Consider the following 17,540-nt stretch of genomic DNA (forward strand, 5'->3'; position numbering starts at 1 on the left):
CACAACTTGGACTGGGAAGACAGAAAATATGATTGATGATGTATTCAATGATTTCACAGACATTAACCAAGAATATAGTAAAATATACATTTAGCTGGAGATACTAATCAAATTTCAAAACAAACTAATTGCCAAGCTGTGGAACAACGTATAAGACAGAGATTGTCCAACTTATACACATTTAATAATGTCCCCTGTAATCTAATCTGTGAATACCATGTGATGTTGGACAAAAATTGCTGAACAAAGAAAACGTGCATTCTATATGACAGGTTGAAAAATTTTCCCATAAATTGTGTGTGTAGTGGAATTGTGAAATATAAAAAGAATCACTAAGTGGAAAATATACAAAAAAAAAGCACATCCTCCTTACCTGTTGACCTAACAAGAGATTCTGAGCTGCTAATGCAACAGCCTTCATACCAGAAGAACAAAGTTTGTTAATTGTTGAACAAGGTGTTGTTACTGAGAGGCCTGGTAACAAAGTTGAAAGATTTCAATGTAAAATTTAATATTTGTATGTCTCATTTTGAAAGCATAATAAAATGCAAATTCAAAGTTTTATCTCACACATTCACTATTGTATATAGTTAATATTAACTTTAACTGGAAGTATTATGTTAGTAAATAACAGATGACCATGGATTACTTAAAAGTAATACTACCTAAAAATAAAATATTAATGTAATCATTATGAAACTGTAAAGTACATTATTTTCCAGATTTCTATTATCTTTCATTTTTGGCCTTGCTTATAAAATAGTATTTTAACATCAACTTACTCACCTGCTCCTAGTGCAGCCTGTTTAGCTGGATTTTGTCCTAGACCAGATTGATAAACACAACCCATGTATACCTCTTGTACAGCTTCTTTAGAAATACCTGAAATGGTTATTTTCTTCTATAAAAATTATTCAAATATTTTGCCTAAAACAAAATTGAAAATAAAACAGATAACTTGGCAATCATACATACATTAAATATTGCAGGACTAGAAATAAGTGTTGGACACTGGTTGTTGCTCAATGGAAACTTTTACTGATGAAAAATTTTACATTGCATTTACACAAAATATTATTTTAAAAAATCTGTTTAACCAAATAATGTAACAAATAAAATTTTAAAATACATACAAGTTCACATTAATTTACAAAAGCCATGTCAGAACAATCTATGAGATGTAGTTTTCAGCAATAACAGTTCTTACAAGCCAAGTACATCATTTAATAACATTACAAGCAGAACTAAGAATGCTACACTCAGGCCTAAGTTTATAAACTATGTTGTAACTTACTAATAATAGTTTGGTTGTTATTTTATGTTTTTGTTTGCTTTGTAGACCAGGGTCATACCATCTGGCAAACCTGTTTTTTTACGTGAAGTTTAATGTTTTCCTGTGAGGGTTGAAATGTTCTCTAAAATTCATGGTTGGTGATCATAATATCTTAGTTATCATTTTCATTTACATATATAATAGCTTATTTAGTAATAAAATTCACATTACTCTAAAATTTCCTTGTAATAAATCTATTCCTGATGTTATCAATACTTATGGTGTATAAAAATTAGCTTCGTTTATAGATACTTAAAAAAGTTTAATTTAAAATGTTGAAGAATCATCTTCATTTCTTATATAAATGTGTCTTTCCTCTTTCATCCTGCAATCCACCATTCTAGACAGTACCTTGATACTCAGAGTTCTTTCTAATTTTGAAACAAAACAAAACAATACAACATTTAAATCATCAAGCAAATGTTTGTGATTCCTTTAAGTTATTTGAATATAAAATAAACTTTATTAATTTTCTAATTTAAGACATTTTATTGGAGTTCATAAGAAAAGTTTGGAAAAAAATGTTTTTAAACATTTAGAAAAGCTGAATAAGTCGAGTTAAAAGGTGATAGGTTTTCAGAAAATCCTGTTAAAGTTATTTACCAATTCCAAATATGTATTAAATTACACTGAAAAAATTACTAACCCACAGCTTAATGTTTAAACTTCCTCATTAAATCTGGAAATTATTTTTCTTAATTAGAAAGTTTCTACAATTACTGTCACAGTGTATTTGGAGTCAATCAGGTCAATCTTTCAGAAATATTAGAACATAAATTGGCTGTTTAAGTCTTACTGTGTTTAATATCTATAGTATTAAATATAAATATTTTTCAGATTTGCACTCAGAAGAATTTGAAGCTTTAAAAGGTTACAGTAAAAATGGCAATATTATTTCAGTCTGATAAAGGGCATGTAGTATTTCATTATTGTTGATTCTGTCCTTGTTCTGTTTGGATGTGTTTTTTTAACACTTTCTCTTCACTTCAAAAATCAGTCTTAATTGTAATAAATAAATAATCCAGCTATGAAGTAAAGAAACAACAAATACTAGCTGGCCAGGGGTGAGAGACAGAGGGTAGTATGACTATTGCATTTGCATTTGTTATCTTAGATAAAAATAAATATTTAAGAAAAACTAGTGACATTTCAAGCAATTCTACTAAAGGTAATATTTTCCTTACATGAAAATGTATTTCTTATACTCAAATCTTCACACAGTTAAGCTATCTTCCCTACATACCTGCCTTAGAGATTTGAACTCCCCTTGCCTTTAGTGAGTTCCCACCTAATCTCATGACGTTTCTTGTGAATAGTCATACTATAAAATGACATCATTATGTAGCCAATGTCCTCCATTATTAGTAGGATGCTAAAACTCCTAGAACATTAACTCGCTGTCTATGCATTTACATTTAGCAGTCTTCACACTTTGACAAATACTAGAAACATTAAAATGAAAAGATGGATAGGAATGTGTGCAAGTGGTAAGTATCTATCAGAAATACATTTTCGAGTAAGAAAAATATTTACCTCGAGGATAATACAACACTTCATCACACAGTTAAGCTATAATTCTCCATTGAAGTGGTGGAGGGGCCAATGCATACATTTACCCAAATGAGCTCCTTTCACAAATCACCCAAAGGAAACCCATGGAGTGTAACACCAAACAGTAGAGGCTCCATGGATGATCACATATCATCTCAGCACTGTACTTTGTGCCCAGGAATATGAAAGTGACAGGCAAATAAGCCAGACATATTGTAGGGATGAGCAGAGTAAGAACATGGCCACCCACGTACTTACACAAAAAAGCCAGTATTTGTTGCATGGTTGAGGTACTTTCTGACTATACCTTATGTCCACTTAACTCTACCTTCAGAAAAAGTAGAAATACTGTAGAAAGAAGTCTAGTGTATGCACGCACCTCTACTCAACAGAATATACATCAGCTGCAGAAAAAAGACAGTTTGTTAGTGCATGCTTGTTTCAATTCAACTGAGCAAATGACATCCACAGGAGGAGGGCACAAGTAGCACATATTATAACTATAAGAGGTAAACTAAACCATACTGATTGTGTCACTATTGTATTTACTGACACTTCCTTTTCTAGATCCAATGATTAGGCACCAGTAAGAGAGGATTCTTTATGATTCACCATCTCAGCAGCTTGGAACTGGTACATAGCAAAGGTCTCTCATGCTCCACTTTAAGACAAAAGGAAGAAGAAATTTGTAGTGAGGAGATCAAGAGAAAATACCTTGGTCCCAATTGATCCTTCAGCCAGCAATGTATTTTACTGGAGAAAATGCAATGTATGACCATATAAACCTATTTTGCAAAGTCAGCAAGTGGGCAGAACACACTCTAGTGCTGGCTTTTTCTATGATGGACCATGAAATGAGTACAGTCTGGATCAGACTGTAGGTAGATATATAAAAATATCAAAATAATACCTGAAATAGTCTTGTGGAAAATCTCATCTCACAGTAGGAACATATACATAGATCCAGAGTGAATGGTGAAAGTACTTTCTGTTATCCTGCTCAATGCAGTATATAAGTATATACTGAGAGGCACCTCCAGCCACCTTATGAAATCCTTTACGTAAATGCTAAATAAAAAAGGGTACTCGTCTCTATAAAGATGGTGGGTAGACTGTAGAATGACAAACACAAGCAGGGCAGTAATCTTCAATCAGATATTGAAGACAGTAGGTGACAAAACTGTAAGTAGAAGTCCACATGCTTGTCTGAAGGATCTTTTCCAGTGGCCATTACAAATAACTAGTTAGGGAATGAATGAGATGACAACTCCGATGGGATGAAATGTGGATAAGTCTGTAAAAATTAACCACCATGAAGAGTAGACTAAATGTAGAAGTTGCTAGACCCAGCTTTAAACAGCTGAAGGAGAAATGTCCCTAAAGAAAAAAGAAATCCTGGGAATGAAAACTTGATTATAAGAGTATCAAAAGTGTAAGGTATGAGATAAATAGCAATGAATGGCATGAACAGGCACAATAATCTGCCATGGTACATCTGATCTTAGAGAGACAGAAGAAGAAAATTATAAGAAAAAACAGAGGAAGAAGGACTGATAAGATTAAAATGAATATAAGAACAAGTGATGGAAGAGGGTATGAGAAGAATCAATAGCATAAGTTTTAAGATGGCTACAACCACAAGAGGTCTTTAATGAAAGGTAGTATATACAGTGCATGTTGCCAACAGCTTGAAAGTTTGTGGGTAAGAGCAAACAGAATAACATTATGGTCCCAATCAGGTATGGTAATGGGTCTATTGAGAAGGAAGACAGGGAACAAGATGGGGAAACTGGGGAGGTAAATCCTGCAGTATCAAGAAAGGCAAGATGTAGTGTAGATGAGACCATACAATGACCAGCAATGATGGAGAAAAAGAAGGAAGAAAAATGATCAATAGCTGGATGACCAGAAAAAAGGTAATGATAAACCAACCAATGGTTGAAACTCCTCCATTTATGGTAGTTAATAAATAAAATGGAAGGGCAATGGAAAAAGTTACACGATTGGAGAGTCCAGTTCTACAGACAAAAGACCAGACAAATCCTAAATGTAAAAGGTAGAGGAATGAGATTCCTTAATAAAACCATGACATAAGATTGAAACAAGAAAGTGAGTATGGTTGTAACGGTATAGAGAATCAAGCTGACATGCAGTACAGCAATGGTAATCAAGGTTTACCTGGCCAAAAAGTGCCACCAAGAGGACACAACAAGGTATGTTGTGAATCAAGGCCAGGAGCTCAAGTGAAAGACAAATAGGTGGTTATTTACAAAGGAAAAAATGAGATCAATCCTAGCTGAAAGCATCAATGACAATGGGTGAAGGATGAAGAAAAGGAGATAAGAAGAAAGGAAGCTTTGAATTGAGAGGGGTAGCAAAAACAATGTTGAGTGGACAACTCAAAAAAGAGCACACCCCTATCTGAGAGTAAAAAGACCATACCATGGGTAGAACATGATCTATAATGAGGTTGACAGTGCCCAGTATATAGCAGGCAATTATTAGGTCAACTCTCAAGAGGTTTGTTTCATTAAGGTCCAGGATTTGAAAGCAAATGGTCTTGAACTGTGTACCTCTTGAAAGTTAATATAAAAAAACAACTGTGGAGTTGTCAGAATGGATCATAAATTCATGATTCCCAAAGAGGGACAAAAAATTGAAAAATACCCGAGATACTGCCAGAAATTTAAGTGTACTGATATGTAGAGAGAACTTTTCTGGGTAAATGTACCTAAAGTGTGTTTGTTCTATCGGGGATGCTCAACAAGCGGATAAGCATTGGTGAAGAGGTCCAGATCTGACTTGAATGGAGGTAATGGAACACCAAAACTGATATCAAATCATCTGAGCTGCCAAGACAGATCCTTGAGTAGAGAAGGGGACAGGTGAATCATTAAGGTCCCAACAGTAGTTGTGTAAGGAACAATGAAGGAGACCCAAGTGTGAAACCCTAAGGAATAAGCAGTTCCAATGAAGCCATAGTTCCCAAAAGTGAAACAATCTAGCACATAACATTAGTAGGATAAACACAAATTCTGATAACTAGTTCCACAGTTTGCAGGCAGATGGGAGAAAGTTGAATACAACTGAAGAATGGAGAGCTTCCTGCAGAAAAACAGACGTAGGACAGGAGAAGCAATCTATCTACATAGAAATGGAATCTCGGTTTCAATATGTGCAAATGTTGAGTGAAGGCCCTGATCACATGACTGAAGACTTAAGACACAATGACAAATGGAATGGCTCAAAACTGGAAAATACAAGCCCCATTAACAGAGAAAAGAAAATGTTGTGAAGATGCTACAAGAGAGATATCAGTAACATATAAAAAATTTAGACTTAGTTATCCAATGTCCAGGCAAAAAGGAAAATTAAACAAATTTTCCATATAAAAGTACAAAAGTGTGGGACAATCCAAAAACAATGGAGTAAGGAAAGGTTGTTTAACCTTTTCACTACAAACAATTTTAAATTCAGTTCCCTGTATGAAAGTTACCTTCAAAGTTTATTAACTAATAATATATTTTAATGAAATTATTATTAAGTATGTTATAATTCAAGATTTTAGTTAAACCAAACTTCTAAGTGCCATATACACAAGAATGTGTTGGGGTGCATGAGAATTGACCCTCAAGTACTAAATACACAACACAAGCAAGGTAAGCACAAGCACTTTGCTTTGAACTTCGTACCATAACAAACTGAACAACATATAGTTTACACACAGCTGTTCACCATCAACTTTTAACACATTTCATCAATGACAAAAAAATTGCCCAAAAACAAAGCCACATGAAAGTACCACAGAATTAACCCTTTCATCTCAGGTAGATCATAGTACAGCTGTCACAGTCTTTCATGGAATTATATTCAAACTGTAATTAAACAACTTTAATATCAATCTATATGAATAAATGTGGCACTAGAACTTAGATAATAAATCAAATTTTAGTATTATTCAATTTCTTAATTTTATAAGGAAATTAACAAAAAATCTAAATCTCTCATTTTTATCAACCTTCCAATAAATACAAAATTTAACATAAATCATTCATTATAATGTTGTCCGAGTAGGCAAAAGATAATTTACATAGCCTTCAATCTTACTTAGTTACAGAATTATAAAATAGAAAATCAAACCCCTCTTGCTACACCAACTGTCACATCCTGTCTTTTAGAATTCCCCCTCGAATAATTCTTTCTAACATTTAAGACTATATTATTTATTACCAACAGAAAGCCAAAATTTTTCTCTATCAAATCATGTATTATATTATATTGTTTCTTGGACAGAGAATTATCTACTTTCCATCCAGTTCAAACTTTATTTCCATGGAAAACAATAAGATTTCCAGACTTATACAATGAAAAATCAACCAAATCAACACTAGAAACGTCAGTGACAAAAAGATCTGCCAAAACAAAAACTAAAGAAATTAAGATGCAAACAACAGAAAAGACATCCACACGACAAACCATTGAATAACCTCATAATTAACAGATCCAATCGCCAATTAAACACAGTAGATACATCTACTTAACAAGGGACTCAACGCTGCAATAGCACCTAGGTACATCCCAACCTTAGAAATTAAAGCGTGTTTAGAAGACCAAGCCGGGAGACTTGTGATACTTTCCACAGAAAACAAAATCAACAAACAAAAAGAAGACAACTTCGACAATTCTATTGAAATCCAACAGCCAAGCTTCCCAGGAAAAGGTAAAAATTTATATATTTTCCAGAAACATCTAAAAACAACATCTTCAACAATTTTTTCAAATAATTTTCTCATAAAACCATCAACATAATTTCACAAAACAGAAAACTAAAAAAACAACTTTACAAAAGAGACAATAATTCCATTAAAAACCAAAAACAAGACAAAAACATTAAAATTCTAAAAGGAGATATAGGAAATGCTATAACCATAATGAACACAAATGAATACATCCAATAAATGAAGAACAACCTATCAGGCACAAACAAATTTAAACAAATACACAAATCCAACAAAGACACATGAAATGCAACTAAATAAAATACTACTAAAAATGAAGAAAGCCAACACAATTTCAAAAACACTTTATTCCTACCTATGCAAGACCAACTCACGCACACTACAAACATACAGCATCCCCAAGCCTCATAAACCAGATTGTCCACTACGACCAATAATGTCCACATATGAATCATTTAATTACAATCTTTGTAAATACATAGGATAAGCATTCTCCAAATATGTGACATCAGCCAGCTCATTCATCAAAGACTCCTTTAATTTCAAATCTAACCTTAATCAACTTTATTATAAATCCTTAATGGCCAGTTTTGATGTCATATCCCTCTTTACAAAAGTACTAACAACTGAAGCCTGCAAGATAGCCTTAGAACTCTATATCCAAGACCCTAACCCATCAATAGACATTCCCAGCAACCAATTAGCAACTCTCATAGAATTCACCATTATGAAGACAAACTTTATGTTTAACAACCACAACTAATAACAAACAAGCAGCCTAGGCATGGGCAATCCAGTGTCACCAGTTCTAGCCAATATTTATATGACACAAGTTGAAACACCAGCAATTAACGATGACACGATTGTGGGATTCACATCTGTAGAACAGACACTTAATTCTTTCAATCACATTAACTCTATACATCCTAACATTAGCTTCACATGTGAATAGGAGGAAAGCAATCAAATATCATTTCTTAACCTCAAAATTACAAGAACAGATACACAATTTAAAACAGGAATCCACTGAAAAATCACCCATACTGGACTATACCTTCCTTGGGACTCAGCACAAGAAACAAAACAAAAACTCAACATACTAAGAAACCAAATAAACACAGCCATAAAACAATGCTCACCAGATAAAATTAATGACAAATTAGACAAAATAAAACAATACTTCATCAACATCAACAAGTTTCCATCACAAACCGTAAAAAACATTATACGCACACACCTAGACAAAAAGCAAAATCAATTAACAAAAGTAAATATATCTCACAAAATCACGAAACCATATACAGCTGCACCCATATATTACCAACATCAGTAGAAAAATAACCAACATTTGGCAAGAACTAGGAACAAAATATGACATTCCAGTTAATACTAAATTCATTCAAAAACCAGGCACAAAACTGAGGTCTATACTATGTAAAAACTACACTGACAAACACAACACCAACATTATTTATAAAATACAATGTAATAACTGCCACGACTTCTATATTGAAAAAACAAGTAGTAAAATGCAAACCAGATTCATAGAACACAAAAATTCACCTTCACACGTTGTCGAACACTGCAAATCAAATAAACACTACATAACCATAGAACACACCAAAATACTAAATAAAGAAACAAACATAAACAAATGCAAAATTAAAGAAGCCTTACTTATACAACAACTCAAGCCCAAAATAAACCAATACAAAGGAACGCCTTTATATCTATATTAATAAATATATCCAACATCTAAGGATGCCCTCTACATTCCTACACTCAATTACACAACCACCTTCAAACATGGTCAGTTACCAGTCAGTAACTCTTTCTTTCTATGTGAATCTGATGATGACTGAAGAAGGTCAAAATGTTGCTTGCTCCTCTCCTAGTGCTTTCTCTACCCATACCAGCCATTTTTAAATATATAATTTTCAGTTTGAATATAATTTGTAAGATATTAAAGGTTATTAGCTGATACACAACCAGATTTTTACAAAAATTTATTTATAAACAATGTTACTTTTAAGTAATAATACCTTAAAAACAGAAGATTATTATATTTGCATGTTTACTGTTTGTTTTTGGTATGTTTGGAATTTCGTGCAAAGCTACTCAAGGGCTATCTGCGCTAGCCGTCCCTAATTTAAGAGTGTAAGACTAAAGGAAAAGCAGCTAGTCATCACCACCCACTGCCAACTCTTGGGCTACTCTTTTACCAACAAATAGCGGGATTGACCATCACATTATAATGCTCCCATGGCTGAAAAAGCAAGCATGTTTGGTGCGACAGGAATTTGAAACCGCAACCTTCAGATTATGAGCCATGCCAACTTGCAAATTCGAATCTGTGTTGCTGTGCAACAGTTTGAAGTTGAATAGCATGCTTATAACTAATAAAAAGAACATATTAAGCTTTTGAATGTAACGGTTAACATGCTTATATGCTTTCATTTTCAAACAGAATGAAATCAAAGTAAGTCCATTGTTCTTTCAAGGTGTAAATAACTCATGGCAAATGTTTCTCACTATATATGCATCGCTAGACAGATTACATTTAGGTTTTACATTTATAATTATGTAATGTGTTTTGAAATGCATATGTGAAAGGTTGAATCCTTTTTGTGTGTTTATTATACCTCAGATTATCAAAGTTTATAAACAAGATGGCATCAGTCACACTTATAGTCATTAATAAAATGAGCCTATGCTTAGGTGTTGCTGTATAATGATAATGGCCTATGTGTACCAGTTGATGACCTATTGACATAAATAATAAATAACAAAGAACTGGAAAGGAAAATTAAAAAATAAACTAAGTGAAAAGATAAAAATATGACATTACTCATATGATAGAAAAAGAAGTTGCAAAAGAAATCTATTAAGAATTAAAAATATACCATTTTTCTATTTATTAAATATTTCATTGTACAGTACATTTATGAAAATAACTAGAATTAGTGATATAGTAGAGAAAATGGTAAAACTACACAAATGTACCTTTAAAAACTTTTGATATTAATTTACAATATTCTAGTGATTATGCAAATTAAATGTGAACAATGTAAGATTAAAAACAGAATTTTTATACTCCATATAAAAATCAACTGACAGGAAAGCTATTCAGAGTCCAAATGCAAATAACTACATTAAATAACAAGCTTTTTATTAATAATAGTTGAAAAAATCAAAATTAAATATTTTATTTTTCTGAAATTACATGCTTTTATCAAAGTTCATGTAAAATTTCAAACAATTTGATCCTCTAGTTTTATTTTTCAAACAAAATATAACAATAATGACATTAGTCAACTCTGACACCACCTCCCAAGACACTGTATTCATATTTAAACAAATGGAATGAGTGTTGAAAGGGAAAAGAACTAGAGAAAAAGCATATGGATAAGAGATAGAGTAATCTGCCTGTGTTAAGATATGACCACATGTGCTCAATGGGTCCCCATGAAACCTGACCCAACATGGTTGTCATTGATGAGCTCAATCTCATGTCAAGTAGAAGTCAGATGTGTAAAGAGGAAGATCAGAAAACAAGAATAAAAAAATGGGAAAATTATGGACTATAACAAGGTACAGAAGTAGAGGGTTGGGTTTGAGGCAGTCTAAAAACTCAGGATGATAGATGATGGAATAAGAAATATCCCTAAAAATCTTCAGGGCAGAGAAAGGGGCTAGAGAAAAATCTTTTAGAAAAAAAGGAAGTTGTACATGAAAAAGAACAGTATCCCTACCCAAAAATTGAGCTAAGTTAGCACAGAGAAGGTAGAAGTTAACAGGCCATTATGGATAATGGAAGGAAAATCACTCAAAAAAGTCCCTTGGGGCATGGTGGAGTGCTTCAGACATGAGTTAGAAATGAGAGACAGCAATGTTAAAAAAGGGTCAGGCAAACATAGGAGTACTGGTCCAAAGAGTCCACCTCCTAACAGGTAAGAGAAATTCCAAATTCTGGGATTTTAGAAAGGGGAATTCAAAATGACTATGATATAATAATCAAATAGATGAGGAGGGCAAAGTATCAGGTTATGAAAATATAGGTGGTGAAGGAAGGAATCAATATTACTGCCAATATCATGAGAAGAGAAAATGAAAAAGTCAAGATTATAAAGGAGGGAACAAGAAGAGTCGTACGAAACAAAGGAAAGAAACATAATGATACGGACCTTTGATATTAAGTCCTAATAATTAAAGGTTAAATTATGGTTCTCTTTAGTAAAGAAAGAAGTTCCCAAATCATAATCAGTAGGAGGACACAAGTAATTAATTTTGCCCTCATTCTCCCTCTCAAAATGAGATGTAGGAATGCCTGAAGAATGGCAGGAGCAGAATGTTCTTGCTGCATTGTTAAAAGAACCCACCACCTTAAGCACAATAACCATGATGTCAGCCTCAGACAAAGTGCCCTCAAAAGCCATAGTTGATATATTACCTTATACAAGTAATAGAAGGTATTTCACAAACTTCTGAATTCACAGTTTGTCAAAAACTTGAAAATGTCATTAAACTGAGAAATTAAAAATCACCTAGTTATTATTGCCAGGGGTAAACTGCTTCTACCAATAATAACTAGGTGATTTTTAAATCAGTTATCAAAACACTATTTTTCATCTTAAAGTTTCTACACTTCACTTGCCTAATCTCTGGAGCACCTAAATGAATATCAAAAATACTTTAAGGTAAATGATTATCTTGTATTTTCTCTACCATATCACAAACTAGTTATCATCAATGTCCAGTGCAAGGAAATGTTTGATTAAGAAATGAAATATACATACATACCTTTTATATCTTCATTGAATATTCCTAATATATCTTTATTGTGTCATGAGTGCAATGTCATGTCTTTACCTTTTCAATTATAGTTTAATTTTAATGTTTTACTTTTATGTTTTTATCTTTACTTATGTGGATACATATCAATAATTACTCAAGGGAAATATATTATTTTATTGGCAGAAGCAGTTTACCCCTGGCAAAAATATTTGCACTCACTAAATTAGGTTGAACTAGTTGAGCAAGATGAAACTTATAATATTAAAAAAATCATTAAACCTTTTAAATATGAATTAGAAAACAAATAGTACCTAATTAACTAAAATGTAAAAGTAAAATCTAAGTACATTTTAACTGTCTATCAAACTGATATGTATAAGGTGAAAAACAAGCTATGAGCTTAGGAATGATGTAGAACCACCAATCCATTGGGTTGTTATCTTCAGGTTGACAAAGAAAGTTTGCAACTAACAGTTGCCAGGCACATGTCTTTTGGATGAGAGTGTAAATGAGTATGGAACTGTGGGGGTGTTATCTAATGTTTTGTATAGTTTAAACTTAAGTGCACAGTAAGAGTGAAAATGACTACATTAAATAACAAATTTTAGTAGAAAGAGTAGAAAAATCCAAAATCAGTATTTTAATTTTCTGAAATTACATGCTTTTAAGAAATTACTCTTCAAATCCCAAATAATTTCTTCCACTAGTTTCATTTTTGAAAAGAAATTTCACAAGAGTTACATAATCTTCTTACAATGTGTGTAGACTGCACTGATAGGATAAAGTTTACTGTTGAAAATCAGGAAGATTACAAATTTCCATTTCTGGACAAACTTAACTTGTATATAATAATAAACAGTTTAAATGAAGTTTAACACAAATACTCTCACTGGATTTTGTTTCAAGTTTTATTGTAAACCTTCTACGGAGAATTCAGAGAAAATACCTTTTCATTGCAACTATTAAATACCCACCATATATGAAAGTTTACATGAAGAATTTTTTAAACATCAAAAAATTATGTAAAAATAATTTTCCAAATATTTTTTAATAGAATGCTTTATTATTTAAAAAAGTGAGGTGTACCTCCATGTTGTGTTTATATTTATCTAGAAACATTATGGTCTTTAATCTACTTTATATGGGCAAAAACTCATTGATTATTAAAAATCAACTAAAGAATGTCATTCTCAGAGTGAACATGTAGACAAGAGTTAAAATTTGTTTTTAAACCTGTTACCTTAATTCCTTTTTTCTAGTTTAAAGACAGTTTAACCCTCTTTTGTCATGTATAAATTTACTTGTCCTTGCTGTCAGTAGAGTTACATTAGTTTCTCCAGAACAAAATTAATAACTCACAATACTAATGCTAAATCTCTAGTTAAGTTAAGTACATCATGTACACACACACACACACCCAATAATAAAAAAAGACATTTCCATCAAAATTTATTTAAGATCTTAACCAATGATTAATAAAGTTTTCTAAGCAAGGAGATTCTGCCAATTCTCAGTTTAGCTTGTAACTAACTAGTAAAACTTAAAAATGTAATTTTATACAGTTTTTTGGGTCAAAATGGTTTTATGAAAACTTAGTACAATACACAACAATCAATTTTGAAATTATAATTTTTAATAATAATAATCTAAAAACTAAACTAAAACTGTTAATGTATCTTTAAAAAATAAAAAAACTCAATTTTTTTTTCACCTGCTCTCTCTATTGTTCCATCAATAGCAATAGTTCCTAATTTTATAGATGATAATGTTGTTAAGGATCCTCTGAAAGATCCAATTGGTGTTCTTGCAACAGATACAATAAAAACCTCCTGAAAAAAAGAATTACTATAAATACATACATACATAAAGTTCAATGTCAAGTTTCTAAATACATTTATCATACCCATATTTTTGACACTTTTACTTCTGAAAGTTTACTGTATAAATTTAAAATATTTTCATAAACACATGAAGATCAGTATACAAGTTGTGTATAAACTGTTCAATATCACAACCTTTCACATTTAATGTGTGTGAGTAATACACATAAACCTGTCCATATCTATGGTAACAATATACATAATCAGTCACCTTGTCCTTTAGCCATACCTATGGCTGTGATTACACTGTTGATATCATGTTCAATTCAGTTTATATGAAGTGATTTGCAAGTAGTCTAAAACTGACTCCTTCTTTGAGTTATATAGCTTAACATTTTGACCTATATTCTACTATTTCTGGGATTAAAAGAAATGTACAATATGAAACTTCTTACAAAAGAAGTAGCTTTAAATCATATTGATAAAACAAAAGAAAGTAAAATTTAAATAATAAAAAACTGGAAGCCTTATACATGATACAATAAAGAAAAACAGCTTGTCACAACAGTAACTTAAGAGGACAGCAGATGATTGTAATTACAGTATGAACTTTCCTTAAAACTTCAAATACAATAATCCATGTAAATTTAAGACAAAGACAAAAAACCACATTTGACCCATCCTCACTCTGCAATCAAATAAGAAAGGAATATTCTACTAGTGTGGAACCTGTGCTTAACCAAGAGTCTAAGATGGAAGTGTGAAGAAATAGTGGACCTCCTTCCACAAACAATCTACAAAAACAAAATTGATCAAAATGAAGGAACATGCAAACCCCAACTGTATAGCTTAGTGTCAGATCAGAACAGCAATTACAAGTAGAATCCCATGGAACTGGTGCCACTCCTACTGATATCTGGAAAAAAACAGGAACTTCCAAATCCATACTGATGTGTTTTTTAGGTAATCTGTCAGTCATAATATCAAAAGTTTTTAAAATCTAATAAGTACATCAAATCTGCACACTTTTAATTGTCCATACAATAGATAAAATTCTCAAAAAATACATCAAATCTGCAAGACAAGTTTTCCCTTTAGTTAAATCATGATTGCTTTCATATTTTACTAAACAATTTTACAAAACCTTTTTTATTAGGCTCTAGAATACTTCCCACTACAAAAGTAAGGCTACCTATTCTATAATTACAAGGGCAACTCTTATACCACCCCATTTTTAAACATTAGAATAATTTTAGCAACTATCTAGTCCTCTGGCTATTGTATATTAAAGACAAAAAAAAGAAACTTGAATACCTGATCTTTGACCTTTTTTAAAACCATTGGGAAATCATGTCTGGCCATGGTGCTTTATTTTCAATCCCTTAATACTTATCACTAAAGGGTTAATATCAACAAGATTCAGACAAAATCTAATATCTCCCAAAAAATGCTTAAGATCACGAATTTTATTAAAATCTTCTCTTCTTGGAACAAACAAAAAACATTTAACAGCTCATCCATCTTGCAGCCTTTAACAAAAGACCCAATCCCCAATTTTAAGATTTCACTTACTTTTACTGTCTAAGAAAAAAATTCATGCTATTAGTTTTTATACAAACATTATTAAGACTGACCCTTCACTTTTGATTTCATAATTTCTTTTGCAACTAAATTGCCAGGTTTCCAATAATTCTGTGAAATGTTCCATCATATCTATCAATTTAACACATTGACTGCCAGCTCTTATAATGCATATAACACCCATTTACAAAGCCAAGTATACATGTGCACATTCTTTATATTCAAATTTTACCTACCTATAAACAATTCCCTCATACGATAGTAATGTTCTGATGTAATTGCAGGCCACTGATATCTGTGATCACCAGTTTAGTAATGGTTCCTTCAGAATATTACTTTTTAAATAATGACACTGTAGTACCAGCAGCATGTGAAAGACCTAGAATTTACAAAATCTACACCAGAGAACCACATGGCTGTAGAAGTAAAACAAGATATAGTGAATGTGGTTTTGTTACACCAGTTTATGATACAAGAGCAACTCTTGTTTAGGATAGAGGTGCAGCTGAAGTTCATGTGTGAACCCTGGTTTCCCATTGCACAACTAGTAAAATGTTGTGCAAAATCAACTCGATTTCACTTTCAATGAAACTCTGGTTTTAGAATTCAGATATCATGATCACATAAACAAACCAATATAATACAGTTGAGATCACAAAACTGTAATCATAAAGAAGAGATCCATGTCTGAAATACTGAAAAAACACAGATGCAAAAGAAAGGAAAAAGTTTTTCTGCATGTGGATTCACATGGGTTCAAACAAGCTACTTACCTTGGATTACTACTGCTGTACTGATATTCTGCACAAGGTATTTTTTAGTAGTGTTATGAGCTGCAACTGCTTTCAAATGCCCATAGGTTTTGGCATTTTGCAAACAATTATCAACTTAATGATGATCATTTATATAACAAATGACCTCTAACAGATCTTTTCAATAATAAAATGATCCACATTTACTACCCAAAAAAGGATTTTTGTGCCAACAAATCTATGGCATTTGGGCATGGCAGTTTCTTGTTTTAACAGTATATTAAAAATTAATTCCACAAATGTGAAATAATACTCTATGAACTATGCAAATCTCAACATATGGTGTTGAAAATTTTGCACATACTTTGAAACTGGCCTTGATTATAATGCCGACTTGAAACAGGCTAAGGCTATTGAACTTGATCTGTTCGTTGATTTCCTGGACAAAGGTCATGTTGTGTACACAGATAATTGCTACAATTCTACAAGTCTGGTGAGAAATCTGACTAAGCAGTCAACCTATATATATTGAACATTTCAGTTTGACTGTAAAGAAAATCCAAAGGATGTGGGTCAGAAAAAGTTGAAGAAGGTAAAATATGAATGGAAAAGATCAGACTCAGCGATAGTTTGTAAACAGAGAATCAAAGGGGAAGAGCTCAAAATAACAATATGTACAATGTGAAGATTGTTGATATTATAAATTAGAATAATACAACTTCAAAGAAACCCAATACAGTCTATGATAACAACAATATGATGTTCAAGGTAAACAGATCTGACTAAAGTAAGCTCTATATAAGACAATAAGATGGTGTAAAAATATTGTGCTCCACATTACGGAGATATTTATTCTGAATGCCCATGTCCTATACAATGAAATTAGAATCCAGGAAATGTAGCTGTTGAATTGTTGTGAATGTGTAGTAATTCCTCTGCTGTCTGATATATGATGGAGGATCTTAAAGGC

At 32.1% G+C, this 17,540-nt stretch overlaps 1 protein-coding gene across 5 annotated transcripts in view; it reads right to left on the minus strand.

Moving 5' to 3' along the window:
• LOC143229179 (acetyl-CoA acetyltransferase, mitochondrial-like) overlaps positions 1 to 17,540 on the minus strand; it is a 69,217-nt gene that overhangs the window by 44,791 nt on the left and 6,886 nt on the right. For all 5 annotated transcript variants that reach the window (XM_076461110.1, XM_076461112.1, XM_076461109.1 and 2 more), the window contains exons 3-5: positions 14,129 to 14,246; positions 787 to 882; positions 374 to 474 (exon numbers count right to left, since the gene is read on the minus strand). In XM_076461110.1, coding sequence (XP_076317225.1) covers positions 374 to 474; positions 787 to 882; positions 14,129 to 14,246 — 315 coding nt within the window. The remainder of the gene's footprint in view (positions 1 to 373; positions 475 to 786; positions 883 to 14,128; positions 14,247 to 17,540) is intronic.

This window comes from Tachypleus tridentatus, chromosome 10 (genome assembly GCF_004210375.1).
Source record: "Tachypleus tridentatus isolate NWPU-2018 chromosome 10, ASM421037v1, whole genome shotgun sequence".
Lineage (NCBI taxonomy): Eukaryota > Metazoa > Arthropoda > Merostomata > Xiphosura > Limulidae > Tachypleus > Tachypleus tridentatus.